General features: G+C 37.6%; 3 protein-coding genes across 4 annotated transcripts; all 3 read left to right on the top strand.

Annotated features, from left to right (window-relative positions):
* Window positions 1–4,882: 4,882 nt before the first annotated feature.
* On the top strand, window positions 4,883–9,611 carry LOC145890723 (macrophage mannose receptor 1-like). The gene is made up of 8 exons (XM_082981870.1): window positions 4,883–5,093; window positions 5,453–5,680; window positions 7,855–8,088; window positions 8,304–8,540; window positions 8,744–8,944; window positions 9,031–9,169; window positions 9,246–9,295; window positions 9,418–9,611. The coding sequence occupies exons 1-8, from the start codon at window positions 4,883–4,885 to the stop codon at window positions 9,609–9,611; spliced, it is 1,494 nt and encodes a 497-aa protein (XP_082837996.1).
* A 918-nt stretch (window positions 9,612–10,529) lies between these two features.
* LOC145909909 (uncharacterized) lies at window positions 10,530–13,736 on the top strand. 2 transcript variants are annotated; one of them, XM_082997135.1, is made up of 8 exons: window positions 10,530–10,668; window positions 11,203–11,241; window positions 11,351–11,694; window positions 11,755–11,956; window positions 12,230–12,344; window positions 12,819–12,896; window positions 13,085–13,149; window positions 13,484–13,736. In XM_082997135.1, exons 1-8 carry the CDS (start codon window positions 10,578–10,580, stop codon window positions 13,516–13,518), a joined length of 969 nt encoding a protein of 322 aa, XP_082853261.1. In that variant the 5' UTR covers window positions 10,530–10,577; the 3' UTR covers window positions 13,519–13,736. The 2 variants fall into 2 exon arrangements, with proteins under 2 accessions (XP_082853261.1, XP_082853260.1); XM_082997134.1 differs by lacking the exon at window positions 13,484–13,736 and having other exon boundaries at window positions 13,085–13,345.
* A 9,122-nt stretch (window positions 13,737–22,858) lies between these two features.
* Window positions 22,859–23,929, top strand: LOC145890714 (perlucin-like). Its single transcript, XM_082981858.1, has 2 exons — window positions 22,859–23,075; window positions 23,691–23,929. Exons 1-2 carry the CDS (start codon window positions 22,859–22,861, stop codon window positions 23,927–23,929), a joined length of 456 nt encoding a protein of 151 aa, XP_082837984.1.

Raw genomic sequence — 23,929 nt, 5'->3', positions numbered from 1 at the left:
AATCAATGAATCTATTGATTTTCAGTGTGTTATAAAATACCTATCCATACTTTAGATATAAATTCTATGTATGAAATCGCATTGTTGCAATGAAACTGTTCATTTACTTGATCTTATGATAGGTTTATGTCGATTGTACCATGCCTAATACTCTTGTTACTTTGCCATTATTTGCACTGTTTAAATGTATGATGGCTTCAATAAACTGTGTTCTTCCAGCACTGTTTTGCGTCCGAACTCCATAGCAGTGAATGTTTGCACCACTTCAATGCTTTGTGATGTCTACGCCGGTTTATTTTTTTGTCATGAATAACCGGGCGAAATCTTTGTGTATTGCTATTCATCGTTGCGGCAGCATTAAACGTAACCTAATGTACTTCGGACGCGATGTGAATTACTGTTGCATTCCTAAAAGTTTCAGGGAAATACACCAATTATATTACGTCATAAAACCATTTTAACAGAGATGCTGTGGTATTTGAATGCAGTGCTCTGGAGAATAAACCATATGACCACAAATATGTTCTCTTTATCATTAGCATGCTCGACAACATCAGGGTTGCTTCCGACTTTTATTAAGGAGAAAATGTGAGCAAACAAACATAACAATCCCAAACGACAATTAATAGGGGGCCATTGTGACGTAACAATTTCCCGCCTTTGCCAATCACCTCAAGCGGAAACTCGTGACAGCTAGTGACACAATAAAGAACAATTGGACACACGTTTACAGCAAATATTAATGACGAAAAATTCCATTACAGTACCTAATAATAAAAAAGCATGTTAACCATAACACGTAAAGAGGTTAATTCGTTTCTTTTTTTGGGGGGAGGGGGGCACGAATTTGTCTGAAAATAGTTCAAGATTACCGACACGATTGTCATTTTTAAACCGGTAAATGGTTTAATTCCTGCTGTTCGTGTTTATAGATTCAACCTTTACAACCAATGCAGGACTTACAACTTGGATAAACGCAACGCTAAACACAACATAAGCCGACAACCAATCAGGTGCAATCCAAAAACAGAATGAAGGTATATTTATGACTAATCACGTTGAACGGGATCATAAAGTGCGCTATGTGTAAGCGTGCATTTCGACGCTGCGAACACCTGCGTTACAGATCTACCGCCCGTCTGGTATATATATATTGCAGCAGTAGATATTGGTCTTTAAATTCGAAAGTAAAATACAAATTTTAATCATTTGTACATAGTCTGAATGTCGAAAATGTAATGGCGTTATTTTGGAAAGGAATTTTTTGTTGGGAAAAGTTAAAGAGTTGCCAGGCAACGTGGCACATTGATATCCCCACCCGAGGAAGCTTTGAACATACTCACAAACTCAGAACAAAACATGCAAAGCTTTCCGCAGGAACACCTGGTCTAACGTTACATAAAGCTTCCTTGTAAATGCTCCTACACGTTCTTCCGGTACGGCAGTTGCTCCACGCTTTAGATTTAATGTAATAAATCACCTGTCAGACGCAATGTATCATTCATTTAAATTGCAGCTCCAACCCGACTTCATCCGTGTTGATGCCGGTGAAAAACTTTGCTTCCTTCACTGAATCTCGTCTAACTCTGCCTGACCTCAGCCACTTACATTAGCCAGGTGCTGGTAATGTTAGCCAGGTGCTTTTGGTGTTGGTCAGCTGCTTTCGATCAGGTTAGCATAGTTCGAAAGTCGCTAGTTAGTGTTTGTTCTATTACCACATGGTTGCTGAATACTGCCCTTCTGGCAAACTTTATTTTATTTACGTTTCTCAACGTTTCGGCTGTTATGCAACAGCCTTCATCAGGAGGTAAGAAACGTAAGTTAACACAGTGGATACAGTTGAGGCACAAAAACAAAGAAACCTCAATAAAATAAAGTTTGCCAGAAGTGAAGTATTCAGAAATAAATATGCCTGGGAGCATCAGTAACAATTTATTTACCACATGGTATTTCTCAAATCGGGCATCAACATCGACGCAGGAGTAGGTTAACAAATTTAACGATCAAACCTGAGTTCAGCGTAGATTCTCAATATCCTCAACAACTCTATTTTGTTTCGTGGTTGAAGTGTTGCCATAGTAACTGCAACACCATGTGTAAAATGGATAAAACTTTTCAGGAGAATAAGTGAACTGTTCTAGTGGACTTTTTGTTGATGAAACCCTTGTGATCTAAGGCCTTTAATGTTCGTGATGCTATAAAGCCTTAATATTTAAAGAAAAACAATGGTGCTCGTGGGCCCCGTTTTGCTATTTATGTCCTCCTAGGACCCTGGTGGGCCCCGGGGCGCCGACTGCATTCAATTCTGGAAGATCTGATTAGATGCCTTTGGCACAAAATTTGCATGAAATTAGGGTTTCGTCAATGCAACTGGGGACTTTTAAAGCCGGAACCGGAATTGTTCATTTTGTGATACTTCGATTTGTTAGTTACCTAAACTTGGTGCTAAACACTGCTTGGTGTTCACTGCTGGTATAGGCTCGAGTGCCACCCCAATAATATACAAGTGGTACTGTCACCAGCTACTGCTATTACACTTCGAAACATTTATATGTCGAAACATTTTCACTACTACCAGAAGCTTAGCGATTATTTTGGCTTTTGTGCTAGATATGACATATACTTTTGCCTATTTTGGGGGTTGTTTTTAGTATAGGAATACGTGACAAGAAAATTGGATTTGTTCAACAAATCAAAACTGTTAGTTACTCTCAGCATCTTTTTGCACGGTGCTCGTTTAAGTCTTTCCCTAACGACAACAATCTATTTTGGATGCAATCAAGCGATGTCGACCAACCAACAAACAACTGTGTTGAATAACTTGACATTCTGTAAGTTTCAATAATAATCTGGAATTTAGTTAAGCGTGATGCTAAATGGAAACAAAACCTGGGCAATTTTAATACTAGACGCTATATTGCTTTCCTTGTTTGTGGAGCTATTTTTTTAAGTTATGTGGATACAGTTTCTTTGTTTCTGTCGATAAAAAAAATTTAAATCGATAAAAAAAATTGAGTCCAATTTGTCATTTTGTCATCTTTTCGCCAGATTCGACAAATGACATTCAGCAGTCGATCGTCACGACCGGTGTTTCAAATGCCTCTACTGGGCTTGCCACCACTGCACCGTCTACAAGAGATTATATGAATACATCTCAAACTATCACCAATACTGTAACAACTACGGTTTCTACTACAAGTTTAGCCAATATGTCAACCGTGTCAGGTAATAAATGTACCGTTATTGTTGTTCTGAAAATTCGGCGCTCTTGCCTAAATGTCATTTTGTGTTTATCCAGCTGCAAACCCGATGGCGGGATACTGGTTATATGTTGCTACAGTAGTTGTGGTATGCGGAGCCATTCTAATTGCTCTCATCATCTTCATCACCTTCCTCATCTTGTCACGAAATCGTAAAAGGTAAAACCAATGTTCCGATTAATTTCGTTTTCCAACGCCGCCAGAGCTAAAAACGTACCCACCTTTAGCGTATCTCTTGTTTACTTTGTAACTTTCCACGCAAGCTAACTTAGTATTGGTTAAGTTACTGTACAGATAGTGGCAACATTGTGTTGTTTAGTGGATCGAATGCTATAGGGGTCCTTAGCAGGACACACCAAAAACGTAAAAATGGTGGTGTGTCTCACTTACATTTTACTCTGTGTCAAATATCTACAAGTCAATGCTCAAGACCAACATCTCCTTTATGATTTTAGATCAGTGACATTACCCCAACGCTCGCAAGAGTTAAACCGCACCGGTAAGTGAAGCAAATAAACCTAAAAAATATGTTGGCAATAACCTTGCCATTGGTGAAGCTCACAGTGTTTTTATTACTCTATAAATCACACAGCTGTATGGCAGGTGCAGATTGTATGTTAGATAATGCAGAGTTTTGAATATTACAGTGTTTTCACACACACAGAATGTCACTCACACAACATAAATCAGTCTGTTCCTGCTTTTAACACAGATAACCTGCCGGAAGAACCGACCTATATTATACCGCGGAGTTTTCCAAGTTCGCAATCTACCAGCAACAATCAGTCGAGTCAGAACCGTGAAGTACCTGAATATGTAAATCAAGCATTTGACGCGACAGACGGCACACGTCCGGAAGAAGATAACGGCTACGTGGATTTAAGCTTTTTCTAACGGACTAGAAAGCATTTTAAAGCGTGCGAAAAAGTCTTTATTGCTTATTTCAGTGGTGATGAACGAGTAAAACAAGACTAATTTCTGGTAATAACAAATATGTTTCAATGCGCATGCAACAAAACTCTTTTATGTTTGATTGTATTTTAAATTATTATCACATATCCTATTACATATGCCTTAATTTGTTCTCAGAAGGAATCATGACTATGTGTTTGTCATATGCATTTGCTATCAAAGAATAACGACCCGGAAAAATCATCCAATATGCTATTGTTTCTGATTTTACACACCATGGGCGATATATCGTTTGCGAGTAAAACCTCGAACTAATGATTACTTTGGTTAGTGACGTATGTGTGTCGTTTCGAGAGTAAGAGCAAACTAATAAACAAGATACGTCGCCGCGGAATTTATGCAGCGTGACGTAGTTTTGAGTCAGTAAGTGAGCGGTTCCCGGTTTTGCCCACTCTTTCCCGTTTGGTCATTCTATGGTCAGTGTGTTTATTATTGTAACTAAATGTTGAGTAATTTAGATAACCCCGACTGGCAAGCAGCTTTGGTAAATATAGGAGTTTATATACGACTGGCGGAGTCTACTCCAAAAAATCGGATTGTAGAGTTTCTCTTTACAATTTGTGGTTGCTTTCATTTTCAAAAACTTGTGTTTAAAGTATCTATCTGGAGGTTTCAAACTGCGGATGCAACTAAAGCTAGCTTTCCTAACAATGAAATGCTTAGCTCTTCTTTGTCTCTTATGTCCCAATGTGATTGCTCAAACTTGGCAGAAGTTTGAAGACAACGAGTATTTTGTTGGGGAGAAAGTCGAATCATACGCAGAAGCACAAGAGTCATGCAGTGATCAGAATGCAGTTGTAGCCAATGTCAAAACTTCATCAATTTTCAATTTTTTAGTCGAAATTATCGGAACTATAAAAGGTAGGTTGTAACATAAACATACTGGCCAAAAGTATTTGAAATATTTACACAAGTAACACATGGCCGGTTTAGAAATGTAACTGAACATTAACTTTAGTGTATCTAACTAGTAGCGAGAAATATACCTAAAAGGAAAGATCTCAAACATATAACCTCGTAATTACAATTCAAAATCAGCATAAACAAATAAAAAGCTATGTTCTTTCCGGCGTATATATACAACATTCAACCTTCTAAATCCAGAATAAAATACGTCAAAGATTTTTCTTCATTCAATTTTATGTTTGCGGTTTTTAGTATTTAACTTATAGTGAACATTTGCGATGAATAGTAGTTTTTCTACAAAAAATTACGCTCAGGTTCGCCCTACTCTTTCTACATTGGTGCCACTCGCATTAAGGGAGCGGAATCTTTCAAATGGACAGATGGGACAAGTGTGGTAACAAAAGAATGGTCGACCTCCGTTGAGTTTCCTAGCTCTGGCAATTGTGTCATCATGGGTTCAGCTCTGAAGTTAGATCCACAATTTAAATGGAGGGTTGTAACATGCAGCGGAAGTTCGAGGTTCATCTGTCAACGAAACACAGGTGAGCTTCTTAAAACTTTACCGAATCATCTATATTAATATTTCATAAGCGTCCAAAATTACTTACAAGGAGTGGCAGGCAGCTTCGGTGCTATATTTTATGATGGTGACGATGCCGTTTAGGGAAAAATAATATTTCTATATATTTTATAATAAAATGTCACTCTGACGCTTTTTGTCCGCCACTCCATTGTCAGTAATTTTGGATACCTGGCCAGTAAAGAAAAATCTGTCGGTAATAACAGGGGAAGCATACTGATTCCTGTCTTGTTTGTGATATTTTCTCTATTCCGTGAGCTTTAACGTTCCCAAACATATATAATTTCTACATCTACCTCATCCTCCACAACCACGACAACAAGTACATCGGCAACCACTGCAGTCCATACCACGGCAAGCAGTAACATACCCACCACTAGTATCGCTGCCGCGTCAAGCACTGTCATCACTGACAACAAACTACACTCCGATACAACTACAGATGACGATTCGATAGTGGATGAAAGTTCCGTCTTAGTATTTGAAACTACAAACTCTACGGCATCAGCAACTCGATATATGCCAACATCTCCACGTAAGCGTAATTTAAAGCTTATCTCCAACAAAAAGATTTCGTTTCAGTGTAGCATGTGATAGCAAAGTAATGGGGGCCTGACCCTTGATGATAATTTTAACCGGAAAGTCCTCATGATATAAACACATGCATCAGCACATATAAGTTAAACAAACGGAGCTAAAATACAAATAAATCATCATCAGCCGACGCGAAAGTTTCAGTTATATTTTGTGTAAATGTGACAGATCAAAACATCAGCCAGTATATTATCATTGGGTCGGCTATCGGTGGTGGAGTGCTGGTCGTCATCGTATCCGTTGCTCTCTCTGTCATAATACGCCAACGTAAAAGAAGAAGGTAACGTACGTTGTGTGGAAAACTCTACATGTATATGGAACGCATTAAGAGGACTTCTGTAAACCATGTTTCAAAGTTGGTTCGACAAACCTTATTCGTAAAACTTATCCGCTTTGCTTCATGAAAACCTTTGGATTGAACATTGAAAGTAAAAAATAAAAGAAATATACCGTTTCAATACTTGATACTTATCATACAGAGCACGAGAATCAATTCATCCTGTGGATCAAAACCATGGTACGTAAATGTTGGTTTAGTCGGTTTGTAAGCAGTTGATCACGAGCAATTTGAAATCAATTATTTTTACAAACAGTTTTAATCGCCATGGTTAAAAATTAAACATCTCTCGCCCGACTAAAAGGTTGAATACCAGCTTACATTTTGTTTATTTCCAAAACAGAGGAAAAGGTTTTTCAGGACGAAACCTATATCGTACCGCAAACATTCCCATCTACCAACCCATATTGTTCAACCACTCAGCAAACGAACCGAAACCTTGTCCAGGACGTCACACAAGAACCAGAATATGTTAATTTGACTAGCCGTGAAGTCAGTAGCGCTTATCATGGCAGTCTATATGTGGAAATAAAATAGATTTTGTACCCATATACCAATGTGTGCTGTGTATGTCAATATCTAATGTGAGTTGTATGTTTGTGCATGATGCGTTCGAGCGAACACAACAAATAAGAAATATTATCGAAAGAACGGTCGGCGAACATCAATTGACCACTTTACTCATATAATAAAGCCAGAAACAGTGGAGGTGACAATCATAAATTTAACTCGTTATCACTGGCAACACCTGACTATCGTAACTACAACATTCCCATCCAACACAGTATTACGTACCTTGTGTATTTATTGTTAAACCCACTACTTCCGCCAACACCAGGTTTCACAGCACTGTAATGTCACTTATCACAGCATTAAAGGCAGCGTAGTTTGAAGTCAGCCAAGTAAGCTTTATGCTGAATAGGTTTTAAAATTTAATTTCGTATACTTCGCAAAAAGTAGGGCCTTGACTGATAAAACTAATTACTAAATACGTGCAGTAGTTCTCGGACGTTGCCATAGTAACTTGGTACACAAACAAAGAATCTAATTTTTAGTTAGAGTTAGAACAAACACTAAATGTAAGAAACAGTACACATTCGTCAAATGTTAAGAGAAGGTTGTTGTTGGTGATTACAAGTACTATAAGATAGCAACAAGCGAGTGTGATAGCGAGCAATGCATTTGTATCCTAGTTTTTGGCATAGTTTACATCATTTCTCGGATGAGGATGCTTGTTTCATTATTTGTGTATTTCCTACCGGTTGTTTTTGGACAAACTTGGCATAAGTTGGACGTCTACCGCGAATATTTAATGGGCCCAAAGGTTAATTCATACAAAGAAGCTGTAGCAGCATGCAGTGCACTGAATGCGCATCTCGCCAACGTTAAAACAACTGCTATTTTGAACTTCTTGGTTGGAAAGATTGGAACAGTGACAGGTAATCCGATAATTAAGAGAGATTTATTATGTTTGTGGTGGAAATATGATTACTCGATAGTAAAAAGGTTTGTCGTATCAATATTGACCAATCTAAAAATCATTCATAAATAAATACCCTATTCCAATTGAATATAAATACATATGAATTAAATTCGATTTTAATTTACCATGTGTTTTTCTTTTTAAATATTCTTGGAAAAACACGATATAAAGCTTCCCCATTCTCGTTCTACATCGGAGCAACACGAGTTCAGGGAACAAACAACTTTAAGTGGACGGATGGTACAAATGCTAATAGTGGACAGTGGTTTACAAACGAACCAAACAACAAGGATGGAAATGAGGATTGTGTGATAATGGGATGGATTTATGAACTTGATACAACATACAGATGGAGAGATGTTCTTTGCTCATTTGCTTCGAGATATATTTGTGAAAGAAATCCCGCATGTAAGTATTTTAACATAGTTTAAACTTCATACATAATCTGTTTAGAGTTTTGTTATACAAAACCCGAACAAACAAAAACAGATTTATGGTAATAAAGTGATGTATCTGTTATGTTGGTGATACGAAACCGAAAGTCATTGAATATCAATAATGTATTTTCTAGATTGAAAAACATTATTTACTTTTTTATAAACGTATTGCAGTAACAAGTTCCACAACGGTTATAATGACAAACACAACTACAGTGAAACCATTCAACCAAACCTTACTAATTACCACAACCTTGGATGAAGATTTGACAAACTTAACCAACAGAATGGATACCACCATTCCGAATACCATGACTGGGGAAACCACCACAGGAGCTCAAACCACCATGGAAACTCGCAAAGCCACGGTTAATGGTGAGCAGGGCAAATAAATTACCATGAACATTTTTCTCATCAAAAGTCAGAAATGGTGAGAACACGCAACGTATTTTATGTCACAGGAATAGCCACAACCTACCAGCCACCCAGTAGCCACAACCTACCAGCTATCATTGGTTCGACCGTTGCGGTGTTTTCCGCATTTGTGGTGGTTGGAATTGTAACTTATCGTGTGGTAACACGAAGGCGTATCGAAGAAAAGTATGTCATATTTATAACAGAATATAAATCACAGTTATTTTTGTTATTCCTACGGATGTTATTCGTTTGGTTTCAGTTTTAATCGTGCGGCAAATCCCACGGAAGTCATGATTGCAGCAATAGTAGGTGAGTAAACTTTCTTTCACGTGTTCACGTCGCAAAAAAATTTAAGGAAACGAAAACTGGACGTTTAGTACAAAAATAAAAGGATAGAGATCTAACAGACCAATGGATACTTTTCTTTGCAGACACAGGTCAAGTAGATGACACGTACATTGTTCCACAAACATTCCCAGCAACCAAAACCCAACCAACACGGCAGAATCATCCTTCCAATCAACATCAACCATACCCTGACATCAACAATTACGAAAACATGCAAGATTCCCTCTATGTAAACCTCCAAGGGAAGGACGGAGACTTGTACATGGATTTAAATTAAATTTTACATAGCTCTTACAAAATCTTACTGTGACATTACTTTTACAAAAGCTTCTGAATTAAAATATTTATTTGTTATAGAAGAGCTTCATGCTTTAGTATGATAATTAGGGCAGATCAACCAGCGCAGGTCTTGGTGACTACAGCTACTGTATGTAAATCGTTCGCAAGCATAACAGCCAAGCTGAAACTGTTTCCCGACAAGTCGGAGCGAGATCGGGTTTTGCGGGCCATCGCTACTATAGTCACCAAGCTGTATTGATGAGACCTATAACAGATCAAAACAGTGGCCATCTGTCTTTAGCTCACTTAAAACTGTGTTGGATTTATTGAACAAGTTAGTGATATTGATGACCGTTGTTATCAGAGTAAGTGATATTTGCAGAGAGGTGCTGATGTCGTTGTGGAACAAACAGTAGTCAGACCGCACCAGAGTCCCCGATGATGTTTGTTTGCGATTCCGCAACAAAAGGCTGTTAAATTACGTTTTATCGCTTCACATATTTTTCGCCACAGAGTATCATTTTACGCAGTAAAGTTCAATTAGTTTACTTGTGGTTTCGTCCTAAAGCCGGGGGCGTTTAGATTTTCGCTCGACTAATGTTGCGGTTTTTGTCGACATTCTCAAACGACTCGCATTCATTTTTGCAAAGCATTTTGTGCTTCTCAAACGATGCTGCGCTTTTGGAAATTACATGTGAAGATACGGTCGTCCTAAATAGTTGATTTAGGTAGACGTAAGTAGTTGGCCGACACCGTTGAGTGGATAAACGTTCTTCTAGGAATGAGTGTACTCATTGTAGTACGTGTTAATTATGCACGAAGCATAAACAATTACTGAAAGAGATTGGAAGGCAGTTTATGGGTTTACGTCGTTAAGTTGGAGCTACACTACAAGCAATACCGTGTTTCATTTTGCAGAATTGTAATCATAAATATCATACTTAGTGAGAAATAATTAGCATTTATGGCAGAACACAAGGTTAAATTTCATTGTTCCAGATCTGACATTGTGGCTATGGCCATTATTTTTGGATTGCTCAACGTGGCGTTGCCAGGTAAGCGTTTGCTGTCTGTTTAATTTAGTCCTCCGGCGGTTTGTTTTACAGTGCTGTAAGCAATATTGACAATAACGACAAGAATTAACTGGTGACTTACAGCACGGGTGTCTTGTTTTTCTGTTGTGTTTACATAAGCGATCACATGAGCTCTACTAAAGCGATTTGACAGGAAGTATGTTGCAAACATGTTCAACACTAACTTCTTCTGTAAATTACTTACTTTATGGTTATTACATGTCGTTTCAACATTATTGCGACTTTAGAATATATGCAATGATTTCGTAGTGTGTTGGCAACTGCATGGCATAACCACCTCATATTCAAAATACTAAAACTCAACATTAGGTAAAAAATTTGATCACAAGTTGTTTTAATAAAATGCATTAAAATGTAATCTTTATAAACAAAGGCGCAATACAAAAGTTCTTTGTTTTGTCATAAGTTCGCGTGCCATCAGGAGGGACTTCGCGTACGTAGGTTTTGGAAAACCACTGAATTACACAAACTTACAGTTTCACGTTTTGTTTGCAGCATGCGGATTAGCAGTTAAACTCGGATTTCGGAACACAGGTGACGTATTGTTTTAATGAAAATTAAATCTATATAAAAAGACATGGCGCTTGATAATAACAAAATATTATACATCAGTTTACCTGCGGTTTGCGACCTGTCATTTCAGAATGTAATGAAAAAGGAGGAATGTGGATTAAAAACAGATGCGTATGCAGGCCGGGTTACGCAGATGCGAAATGCGATTTTTACATTGGAACCCTGGAACATTCGTCCGCGGAGTTATCCGTAGACTTGGGTCAGTCAGATTCCGGGGATACGACCACGGCTAAAGTTCCGACAACCCCGACCGCATCATGTCCGCTTGGCCAAGTTGTTAATTCACAGGCTGCATGTGTAAATGCTATCACCTTACAAGGCCAACTGACCATCGGCAATCGAAATTTTACAACAGAACTAAACAACATGACGTCTTTCGCTTCAATGCAGCTTATTGATGACGTCACAAATGCGGTCAGTACTTTTATAGATCTTTTTTTAAAGAGATTTTCAAGAGAAAATTTTTTGTTACAGGTGAACATTTTATTGAATAATACAACTTTTAACAACGTGGAAGTAATCGGGTTTTCGGCGGGTTCTGTAATTGCTGAGATTATTTTCGCTTTCGACGGGACAGCGACTTCCTCCAACGACATATTGAACATTTTAAGTTTGCTGCAAAGCCGATTACTTAATTCGAATTCATTGTTAAATTTTCTGACAGTCAGTGCTATAGGTAGGAAAGTAGGAAAGTTAAAGTAGGCCTGTTAATAACTGGATGATGAATTATTGAAAGAAAATACATCGAACTAACCTACGTGAAGCATTTCTTCACAATGTTGTGAAAATGATTACCTTCAAAATGTTCCTAATCTCGCTGCTTTTTTTATTGCATTTAAATATGAATATGTTAAACTCTTAAGTGTTCAATGTATGTGGACATATATATCCGTGTAGTGTGCGGAGGACACACAACAATGACTTTTTGCACTTTCACATGTGTTCGCAGATTCAGACGAATGTAGCAACCAACGTTCTCCCTGCCCCAAGAACTCAGATTGCACAAATACTCTGGGCTCATTTAAATGTGATTGTAAACCTGGATTTGAGAAGAGCGAAAACGGGTGCGTTATTTACATTAACTGCTGGTCGGTTGGTTCGTAGAGGTTTACATATGAGTATTGTCTTCAGCGTCTTAGAAATAAAAAAAGCGCTTTTTTGTTTCGTTATATCTTCGTGGTTTGACGCACACTATTTAACTGATTAGAACTAGGTCTCACACTCAATAACATCCTATTATGAAAAACTGAGCAAACACACAGGCGATTTCCATTACATTTATTGTGTTTAATTCGCATGATACCGACACACGCAGTTATGTTGACTTCCACAGAACACGACATGTGTTATATGGCAACCGTTAACCCATGTATGCTTAAATATAATTCAAACGGTTTTCAAATTTCGAATGATCCATTCTGCTATGACATTTTCCTGAAGGGAGTTAAAAGACAAAGTTACGCTGTTGTAGTATGACATTAATTTTGCTTAAATGGTTGGACTATTACATATAGTGCTTAATGTTGGTGTGCTTATAGATGTTCCAGTTTGTGCGACAACATGCAGTGCGAAAATAAAGGGAGTTGTGTATTTGAAAATGGAACAACATCATGTGTGTAAGTAAACGTAAACATGTAATCATATGAAAGATTACTCTTCCAACATATTCGTTTGAAATTAGGGAAATATTATTTGCATCCACTTGGTAAATTTATTTCGTAACGTATGGTTTGTTATGTTGTATTAATTTGTTTAATTTATAATAAAACGAATCTACATAAAGTTGTGTGCATTAAAATTTCAGTTGTCCAGCCGAATTTAGTGGCGAGCTTTGTGAAGTGGATTCCTTCCCGTTTCGTCAGGCTCGGGGTGCTTTTTTTCATTGCAAAAGTTTTGATTCTATATGTGCTCTGTAGCAAGATCAAGATTATAACAGAAAGCTTCAGGCGACCTACTATTGACCCAAACCAACCGATTACAGATAATTGTTTATAGTAGTACTAATATAACTACCTCCCATATTGGATAATTTGTGCATAGCAAAGTTAAAAGCGAAATTACAAACTCTGTGTCATTTCTGCAAATATATTTTTGTTTTATGATTAACGATATTAAAAATATCTTGACAAATATGTCCGAACCGTATACGGTTCTCTCATGTTTAAAAAAGGCCACCTAACAACTATGTTCAAAATTATTGAAGATTTGCGACGACCCACAAGCCGTATTCGAATGTGACAACAAAGAATTCTTGGGGATAGATGAGAAGTGTCAAATCCGTCACCTAACACATGTGATGACAACGTGCAAGTCTTGAACTATTTTTTATTCGTTTATTTAATATATTTTGAACCTGGGAGATTTTTTTGAACCTAGAGTTTTCTAATTAGTGTTGTTCAAACTATTTCTTTCGTTTATAATATGTATTCACAACACCATTTGTTAGTGTCATGAATATACACAAAAAAATCTCTAAACCATTTGATGTACAACTTGTACGTTACGTTTTACAAATATACTGCGTTGAAAACAAACAGACCTTTCAAATTATCATCGTGTTGCCAAACGAGGCAGTACTTGTCGAGGCTAAAGCAGCCATATTTTCAGGGCACAACAATTCAACAATCTTGGTACTTGAGGAGACGTTAGCCACCTCGACAGTGGCCGTTTGGTCTTCTGTATGATCTTGAATGCGTATAAATCTGGACTGTGGATGTTTCAGGGTATTTTACAAAAAGACAGTGCTTCTCAATCATGGTGTTTAAGATCCGATTTATCGCAAAATAAATCACTGCAGCTCCTTAGCAGTACTTGGAGATACACAACAATACACTAAACTAAATAAATACACAAGAACAATTTTAACACTTTTTGTAATTCTTTATTCTGTATATATCGGTAGTTATGCAGCAACAATTGTTGTCAACACAATACTCACTGCAGCTCCATCATAGGTTAAAGCATACATTTCATATATGGTACCAGCAAAGGGAAGAGGACGTGAATGAATTTACTGTTGATGGAAGTTGATTTGTTGTCATTGCACAAATCTAAAAACCATAAAATCGATTATTGCATCATACTGCTCTTCTGGCATCGATTATTGCGTCATACTGCCCTTCTGTCAGTTCTTGCCCACAAATTGTTTCCAAGTTCGATTACCAAGTGCTATAAAATACTGTAAACATAGTCGCAAACACACCATTACTGTCTTCATGTATGACATGTAAAGAGAAAATGAACAACATCCAAACAATTTGCGTAAATAAAACTAATGTTTTAGTCATACGTTGCCCTTCAAAACCTTTAGTTTGCAATGAAAGTACAGAATTTGAATTTACTTCACAAGAATTGTAATTCATGTAATTTTTGTTGCTCACCTGTGCAACAGTGGTAATTGTATTTGTCGACTCTACAGACACAATCACTGTTTTTTTCGCAGTGTTTAGGAATCTGTCCATACATGGTTTTGCAGTATCGACGAACGTATGTTTTGCTAACTGCAATCAAACTTTCAAAAATTGAATGTCTTTCTGGATACCGCGTGACTATATAGCAGTTTGGAAAAAAAATTATTTGATACAATTGTAATTTCACATCGGAGCTTTAGCATAGTATTTTAACTTAGTAAAAAAGCATACCAACTCCTGGAGAAGACTCAGTAGCACATATCTGATCTGCAGCACATGACATCCCATAGTCAGAAGTTTTAAGATTTCTAAAATAGCATCCTTTTCCGCTAATCCACTTATAAGTATTGGTATAAAATGTGCCGTGACACTGGTAGCACTTTAGAACTCCTCCTGTAACAGTTGAAATGTGTTATGTCATATTGGTAATGTTTCATAACAAACCATATTCACTTAATAATTTTATTGTAGACTAAAATACGGTGTTTTGTTCAGTATTTACTTTACAATGCTTTCATGTACAGCGCAGAAATAGTTTTGCCGCGTATCGTTACACTAAGGTGCACTGCGTACGACTCCATAACAAACTTGCTCATCAAATTGAGGCCCAGCTAGTCTTATGTCTTTATAGTAAGGATCACCCCGATCCAATATAAATAAGGTTTCAATTGAATGATTATTTAATGAAACAGAATAGAAAATCCGCGGTGATTCAATGCCCCTTTATGATCAACGGGCTGTTGTTGGTTGTTTTGAAAAGAAAGATCGAAACACAGATTTATGAGTGTGCGGTTTTAGCGTGAAAATCTGCTGTTTATAATAAATCATTATCTTTCAAAAAAAAATCACAATATACAACTCTTATTTAAAAAGGTATTTACCAGGTGATTCGGTGGAATTTCCACTTCCATACGTGAAATCAACCAAAGTGAAAATCAACATCAACACAAACTTGTTCATTTTCCGCTTCATAGAATTACACGACTGATTGCTGAATGTTCCCTAGTAAACACAGAACTATGAAGTTACTGCATGCAAGGTCGTAAAGGCAACGAAATATTGAAGTCGTCCGTTTTTAAGAAATTTCGTTTGACTAAAATGGAAATGCCACACAGGCTTGCATGAAGAAAACAGCTACCTGTTAACTGCGCGCAAGCATTTAACTTGGAAACCGGCGGCGGCTGATGCATCAATTCATTGTCAACTAGCAGCTTTTTCTTTGTTCGGTTTCACTTTCCACGAAAATGAGACAAAACAGTTCCCGCCATTTATCCTGCTTCAAACCCGTCTGTTATCCTTCACCCTTTGCTTAGAACTACAGGAAGTTGAACGATACAACTGCAAACTATTACATACGCCAAGCACAAAACATCAACATCTCCTTGTGCGACATGATTCTGGTTGCGTTTTGTTTTAGGATGTTGTCATGTACGGTTGGTTGTTGTATTTTGCCTGTCTGGAAAGTCATATACTGCATATTGTTTTGTTATTTTATAATATACTAAAGCCATACTGAGAAAGTTTGTGTCAGTAGATGTTGACATCATAGTTTGCTTCGTGTTTGTTACTAACAGAAGAGTATGTTTGCTATACACGAACTCCTTAAATGATTGAATAAGCGAACAAACGTTTATCAAAGCAGCTTCGATCTGCGGCGTAGCTCCAAATGCGGCTGGGTTATGGAATTGCTGGCAAATTTTCCATGTCCGAAAACAATTACTCATATACGTCATAGGTGTTTACATCACAAGGAGTGTCGTTGCTCTCCCCTAGATATTTGGACACATTTGAATACATGGGTTTGTAAAAGAAGAATCAACATATAAATACAATAGTCTTGTTCGTCTGTTAGTCTACTTGAGCCTCTGATGTGTGATATTTCTGGTGTCCACACAACTAACAGGTTTTACCCACTCAGTAAACGCTTAAGGAGACATCAAGTCGTACATGGTTTGTTTTCCAACCAACTCCTTCACGGTTTGACGGATTGTGAACCTTGGTTGGAAAGATTGGGACATAGTTTACACAAATATCGAAATTAATCCTTCGGGTTTTATGCCTTAGTCGCAAATGTCAAAGTCCACTGACAAAGCAGCAAAAAGTTTTGAAGTCGTCAGTTTTAAGGACATTTCGTTTGACGAAAATGGAAATATCTAGATAAGTGAAGTGAAACAACTGACTGGTAACTGCACGTAAGCATTTGACTCAGGAAACTGGCGCAGGAAGATGCATCACTTTATTGTTAACAAGCAGAGATTTTTTTTCGGTTTGACTTTCCATGAAAGTGAGATAAAACAGTTCCCGACATTTAATTCGCTCAGAGCCCGTATGTTTTCCTTTGCATAGAACTACAAAAAGTTGAACGTCGCAACTGCCGACTACTGGATACACCAAGCACAAAACACCACCATCTCCTTGTGCGACATGATTCTGGTTGCATGTCTTCAATGACGTCACCAATTTATCTGGAATTAACTGAAGGAGAGATTTGTGTTTGAATGTTGTCATATACGAAATTGCCGGTATCTTTTCATTGCGTAAATTTAGTTAAAATATACTAAATCTATACTTTGATAACCAATAGTGTATTTTGACTCAATGTTTATGTGTTTACAAACCCAATTAAAAAAGAAATGGTTGAGGAACTGAGAAAGTTTGTGTCAGTAGATGTGGAAATCATAGTTTGTACTTTTCAGATAACTGATTATAACAGAGAAAAGCGCCGGTGTGTGGTGACAAAATATTTCGAAAAAGTTCGTCCACCGTAGTGTAAAGCGTAGCAAAGTATGACACACAAAGAAAAGAAAGGAAAACTCGCTCAGACCGCTCGCGCTGTCATGCGATTGGGCAAGCAAACGCGTGTTGGCAATAATTACGACAGGTTACAAAACAGAAAATGTAAAATACTACGTTCTGTCGTTGACACCAACGTTGCTCTTTGGTATGAGAAACGTTTCTAGAGGCCTTTGGAATAATCCCAATCCTTCTCTCCGAACCTTAGTCCCGTCAAAGGCAAGTCGGTGCCTCGGTGCAGCAATGGAAAGCAGTGCCAAGAAACCAATTGGACGAAAACCATGTTCTGCACACAAGTTTAATGCAAGTTGGACGACCAACACGAATATTTGGTAAAAGTTATACACAGAAGCTGAAGCATCATGTAGTAAACAGAATGCACATCTCGCCAAATTTAAAACAGTAGCCATGTAGGTAAGCCATTGTGCATTTCTACCACGAAACTATTGTCCCAATCATGTTAATCGTGGTATGAAATACTACTACATATTAACACATTTTTTGCAGTCTGAGCATAAACGCCTTCATCCATTCAGCGTAAACTACCTGATATTTTATGCCTGGGGTTATGTTCCGGGTTCATGTTGATGTCATTTTTCAGCTAGAGCACCGTCTTCGACAGTGACGAAAACTACTGGCCATCCTGCACTCATTTATGATGGTAATCCATAAACCCTTGCACCGAAAGCGACGTATCAGGTAGCGAAGGCAGGTTGTGATGTTTTGTTGCAAAATTTTTAGGGTTGACATTACGTTCCTTGTATAAAGTCATTTGGAAGAAACAGTTTTAGTAACCCTGAAATCGTGCGCAATGTCAAAGGTGGGATTAAAGCCTTAAAGATGATAAGCTGGCGGTAACCTAACTTGAACAAACTATTTCTGTCTAAGGTAAAAGCATTTGCAAATAACTAATGTGTTATTGCTCGTTCATGTGTGTGTAAATGTGCAATCATTCGTCTGTGTGGTTGTGGTAAAAGATTTAACTGAACAAAAACATGATCGTCAATATTTTAACAGGAAGTGTGTCTACTGCGCCTTTTCTTGGGCTACTGCTTTCCTGGCATAGTTGTCTGCGTTTTCACAGTGCAGGAAGCCAGTTCTAATGATTCTGCACAGCTTATTAAGCCAGTCTTAATACTTATGTATAGATTATTGCAATGATGTAACATATTAGATTACGTTAGTGCAAAAGATGCAATACATCTACAGGTATCAGTTACAACTACTTTATATGTGTCTTGTAACGACGAAGTTCTTTGTAATTAAATGAGAACGTGTAAGCATAAGATAATGAGGGTATTTATTGTGTTATTTATGACTTTTCTCCCGGTTGCTGTTGGACAAATTTGGTACAAGTTTGACGACCTCACGGAGTTTTTGATCGGCCCAAAAGTTTCTTCACAAACAGAAGCTAATAAAACATGCAGTGCACACAATGCACATCTCGCCAATGTTAAAACCACAGCTATATTTAACTTCCTGGTTGGAAAGATTGGAAATGTAACAGGTAACGAAATTGATCGTTTGGGTTTTATATGTTTTTGTCAATCAAAACAAACAAGTTCAATGGCATTCCTAGGACGGTTACTTTTTCCGACGAATCAAAAGAGAGATATACGTAACTAACTTGGGGTCGGTACTGTGGGACGATTTCGCCTCATTATACGAGCATAAAAACATTGGTTCGGCATACAAAATGACAAATATATTCTATTACAAGTTAAACTCAAACATCACTCAATACAAGGAATCAGATGTCACGTGCTTTTTGTGTAACAATTTTAGGGTTTCAGGGCAAAATTTCCGAAATTGCCAAAAGCTCGGTTGGTTATTTCGTATTAAAGAAAGTTGCACATGATATTAAACCGGTTGAAATAACTTCCAACATTCCTGTGTTGTTTACCACTCAGCTTCCCCATACTCATTATACATCGGAGCAACACGAGTTTCGGGAACAAACAACTTCCAGTGGACGGATGGATCAAGTGTTAACTGTGGACAGTGGAGTGCGGGCGAACCAAACAACTCTGGTGGAATTGAGGGTTGTGTGTTAATGGGTTTCGAACTTAATCCAACATACGGATGGAATGATGTTGATTGCTCAACTGCTTCGGGATACATTTGTGAAAGAATACCAACCGGTAATTTGTCGAGATACACCAGAACAATACGCAGATTATAAGACCAATTATCAAAAAATAAAGATTCGGGCAATCCATACCGCAAAGAAAATAAGTATTCTTTTGATTTTCTTGCTATATACACAAATTGAACAAGGGAATCACTAAAACAAAAAATTCAAACTTTATTTGTGACAACTTTGCAGGATTTTTAATTTACTGAATCGCAGATTTATAAAACAAACTATAAACTCAAATTCAAAACACCATTAATCACATATTGTTGTAGCAACGGCAGCAACAGCAGCAACAGCAGCAACGCCAACTACCACGACGGTTAACACTGCAGCGTTAAGCACAAGTACAACAACATCATCCAAGCAAGCCACAGGAAGTACCACGTCTGTTGCGATTGAGTTATCCAGCGGGTCCAACAAATTGACCAAGGAAACACCCGAACTGATCACCACGACTGGTAAACCTACATCCACAAGCACTAGCAAAAAATATATTTAGCAAGTGTTGTGCAAATAATCATCCATTTAAATTAGTTTCTTGACATTTTTCATCTCATTTCCCACTTTCACAATTTAAATGATTGGATTTTCGCTATATCTTCGATCGCATGACATGGTCAATAACTTTACGACACACAGTGAATCCAAAACATAATATTTCTTATCAAAATACTTTTGTTTATTTCGGTTCCGATTTAGTTACCCAACAACAACCCAATAATTCCCTAACAAGAAACACAGATTTTAAGTTTTCATGAAAACGAATGTCTTGCAGCTACACCTACACACTGTGTTAATTTTCCAGCAACAAGTTCAGCTTCCAAAAGCACCAACTCGTCAGCTATCATTGGTTGGACGTTGGCTTGCATTGCACTGATTGCCCTAATTTGCATGGTTGGATATCATGTGATGAAGCAAAGACGACAAATAAGGCGAGATCAAAATGTTGTTTTTTTATTATATGAAGGGTAAACACTGTTTTTAGGTTTGTTGGATTCGAAAATCCCACCGAAGTCGCGGTTGCAGCAGCGGCAGGCGAGTAAACAGTCCACGGTTCATTACGCTTTATGTGCACGTTATATAATTATTTGTTAATTTGGATGCATTTTCAAACAGCGATGATCTCGATGGTCCATTGTTTAATACACAGGTTATTTTGTTTCCCTTGAGAAGTCGATTTTGATAATTAATTCTTCAGTCTGCCGTGTCCGTGGCTTATTGTTTCAACATCTGCAGATAACGGACAACCAGACGATGCGTACATTTTGCCACAAACCATTCCAACAACCAATAACCAACCAGCAAGGCAGAACCATCCTTCCAACCAACACCAACCAAACCCTGAGATCAACCATTACGAAACCATGCAAGATCCTCAATACGAGAATATTAAAACTACTGATGGGAATTCAGAATACATGGATTTCAATGAAACTTAGCTCCAGAAAACGAAAAACAGTAACCACTAACACACGTTTGTAGTTTGTTTTCGAAGCACCGCATATGATACCAGGTTTAAACCATCTACTGTAAAATTGTTCTTGAAATGTTTGCATTGTGTTTTAATGCTGTCGTTGTGTCGTTCATTCAACATTTACGTAAGTCTTACATCGCTGCATTGCGTCGAGCTACTTCCTTATGAGAAGTTCCTCCTGCCAACGTCGTCATCAATCAAGTAAAGCTCGATTGTTACGTAGGAGTCCGAACTCGTTATAACTCACGCGGTTCTTAAGACTAGTATTTACTCACTGCAGCACGAATATCAACTTTGCCTTCATCTTGAAACAAAAATCTTTGCTCTGTTTGTTGTGGACGAGCGAATTACGAGAATAAAAATGTATTTGGGATTTGTGATGCAAAATCTTCAAGTTCATTTGAAGCAGATCTTGACCTACTTACGAATAATTTTAGACAATCACGTATTTTTTTACCCTGCCAGGCCTGTTTAATTTGACTATTTTTTGTTCAATTAACAAAGAAATGTAATAATCTAGCAACAAACAAAATAAATTCGGAAATATTTCCTCTAGATCAAACTCATGCGACGGCTGTGCATCTTTGGTCATCGAGAATTATTTGCTTAGTTCAGCTATGACTTTCATTACATGGCAGTTGTAGTCTCAAGAAATTTGTTTAAGCTTATTATTGATAAGCTTAATGTCTGCCCATACAGTTTCTCGGTATAAATATGATAGCTGTGTCAAGTGGGGAGTTCTGTACGATGGAAACAAAATACGTACACTTGAACTCGACGTTAAAACTAAAATCAGACGATCAACTTTGTTGAAACAGAAATCGGACTGATAAAAATCATTCCCAAAATCGAACCGATCAATTGAAGGAGCCAGCAGTTCTCCCACGTGTAAAAATGGTCGGGAAAATGATAAAAAATATGTAGATTAACATCCACATCCAAAGCAGAGAGTTTCAATACAAAAACAAGTTATTTCGATACCATAATTGTCAACAACGTTTACCAAACTACCAAAGAAATATTACCCTGCATGTTTCAACGAAGTTTTACCCAACCTCAACGCGTCATGTTCCATTTATAACTATAGTGCCAAGTCCGTTGCTTCCGTGAACATCAGTCAGGCTGAGTTAACGCAGCAATAAAATACCACACAATGTTGGTACTTCTACTGTTGTTGCAAGGTGTTGTGATTTCATAAGAAAATGTTCTTCTGGCTCCTTTAAAAATATGAAGATGTCTCGGTGGATTGCAGACGATAGTTTTGATAGTTTTGTTTTGTGCTGATCTGTTAAGTTGAAGGCAATGGGTGACAGCTTACGTATTTGGCAAAGATTGTTTTTTTTTCTGTTAATGTCGACACGTTTAATGAGTACATTGGCAAAATAGTGTTTCGTGGAGAATATCGGTAAATTATTTTCCCAGAAACAGTTGGATACTTGGTTCGATGCGGTTGTATGTATATGACGTAAGAACATCCCGTCCATATAAAGTAATAAATCAACTCTGTAGTCTACAGGTGAATGGGTAGAGTGCCGATATCAGCACTTGATGGAGAAAACTTGCACAATACAACAAAATAAACTGACCACAAAATTTTTTTTGACAGTAGTACGTTGCTAAGCAGAGCAATAACGAATTTCCTTTCAAAAGTCAAGAAAGAATCAATAATGCATTTGAAATTACTTGAAACAGGTGGCAGGTGACACATGGCCTATAAAACTTTGATAATTTAAATGTATTAAAAAAGTCAAGCATCGGCTAAAAATGAATTTGGTTGCCGTAGTATTTGTAACCTTTCTGTCGGTTGCTGTCGGACAAACTTGGCTCCAGTTGAACAACCCCAAAGAATATTTGATCGGACCTCAAGTTAATTCATATACCGAAGCTGTGGCAGCATGCAGTTCACACAGTTTACATCTCGCCAATGTTAAAACAACTGCTATATTTAACTTTCTGGTTGGAAAGATTGGGAATTTAACAGGTAACGAATCTTGGGTTTTATATTGTTTGCCGACCAAAATGAACATGTTCGCTGGCATTCCAAGCAAGCTGGATCGGCCACTTTTTCGACGAATCAGAGAGAAATCTGAAAAATCAAGTTCTCGGTGAGGTTTGAACTCACAAGCCTAAGTTAACCAATCTTAACGCTCTACCGACTGTTCTACGGTATTTAGGCGGTTAATAGGGTGCGTATTATGGTCAACTAACTATGCAAATCGCACAACTTTCCAAGCAACCTCATATATCCGTAGATGATCAGTTCCACATAATCAGAAAATACTTCGAATTGTTGGGAAAAACTTGCTAATCTAACAATAGGCTGCAAATTCTGTAAACTTAATGATCTCGATAAGATAGCTGTAATAGCTAAATGTAATAGCCAAACGATTTGTGCAGTAGGGAGAACCTTCCTCAATATTTGAGAGAATAGTAACATTTGTAACGCTGGGAAGTCCCTGCTTTATATGCAAAATATTTTGGGTTTCAAATCCCAATTCGCCATAATCTCGATTGGTTGTTTCGTATGCAAGAAAGTTACTACGGCTATGAAACCGTTGTAATAACTTTCAACATTCCTATGTTGTTTACCACTCAGCTTTTCCTTACTCATTATACATCGGAGCAACACGAGTTTCGGGAACAAACAACTTCCAGTGGACGGATGGATCAAGTGTTAACTGTGGACAGTGGAGTGCGGGCGAACCAAACAACGCAGGTGGAATTGAAGGTTGTGTGTTAATGGGTTTCGAACTTAATCCAACATACGGATGGAATGATGTTTCTTGCTCAACTGCTTCGGGATACATTTGTGAAAGAATACCCTACTGCTTATAA

Source organism: Ascidia mentula, chromosome 1 (genome assembly GCF_947561715.1).
Source record: "Ascidia mentula chromosome 1, kaAscMent1.1, whole genome shotgun sequence".
Classification (NCBI taxonomy): domain Eukaryota; kingdom Metazoa; phylum Chordata; class Ascidiacea; order Phlebobranchia; family Ascidiidae; genus Ascidia; species Ascidia mentula.
The sequence above is the reverse complement of the archived record's forward strand: the minus strand, read 5'-3'. Positions and strand labels throughout refer to the sequence as shown.

What these genes read in the sequence shown, in the direction of transcription:
- LOC145890723 (XM_082981870.1), top strand. Translation starts at nt 4,883, where the DNA reads ATGAAATGCTTAGCTCTTCTTTGTCTCTTATGTCCCAATGTGATTGCT. An exon ending in AATTATCGGAACTATAAAAG is followed by an intron (nt 5,094 to 5,452) that starts GTAGGTTGTAAC and finishes AATTACGCTCAG; the next exon opens with GTTCGCCCTACTCTTTCTAC. An exon ending in TTGTGAAAGAAATCCCGCAT is followed by an intron (nt 8,541 to 8,743) that starts GTAAGTATTTTA and finishes AACGTATTGCAG; the next exon opens with TAACAAGTTCCACAACGGTT.
- LOC145909909 (XM_082997134.1), top strand. Translation starts at nt 10,578, where the DNA reads ATGGCAGAACACAAGGTTAAATTTCATTGTTCCAGATCTGACATTGTG. An exon ending in ACTCGGATTTCGGAACACAG is followed by an intron (nt 11,242 to 11,350) that starts GTGACGTATTGT and finishes CTGTCATTTCAG; the next exon opens with AATGTAATGAAAAAGGAGGA. An exon ending in TTGATGACGTCACAAATGCG is followed by an intron (nt 11,695 to 11,754) that starts GTCAGTACTTTT and finishes TTTTTGTTACAG; the next exon opens with GTGAACATTTTATTGAATAA.
- LOC145890714 (XM_082981858.1), top strand. Translation starts at nt 22,859, where the DNA reads ATGAATTTGGTTGCCGTAGTATTTGTAACCTTTCTGTCGGTTGCTGTC. An exon ending in AAAGATTGGGAATTTAACAG is followed by an intron (nt 23,076 to 23,690) that starts GTAACGAATCTT and finishes TTTACCACTCAG; the next exon opens with CTTTTCCTTACTCATTATAC.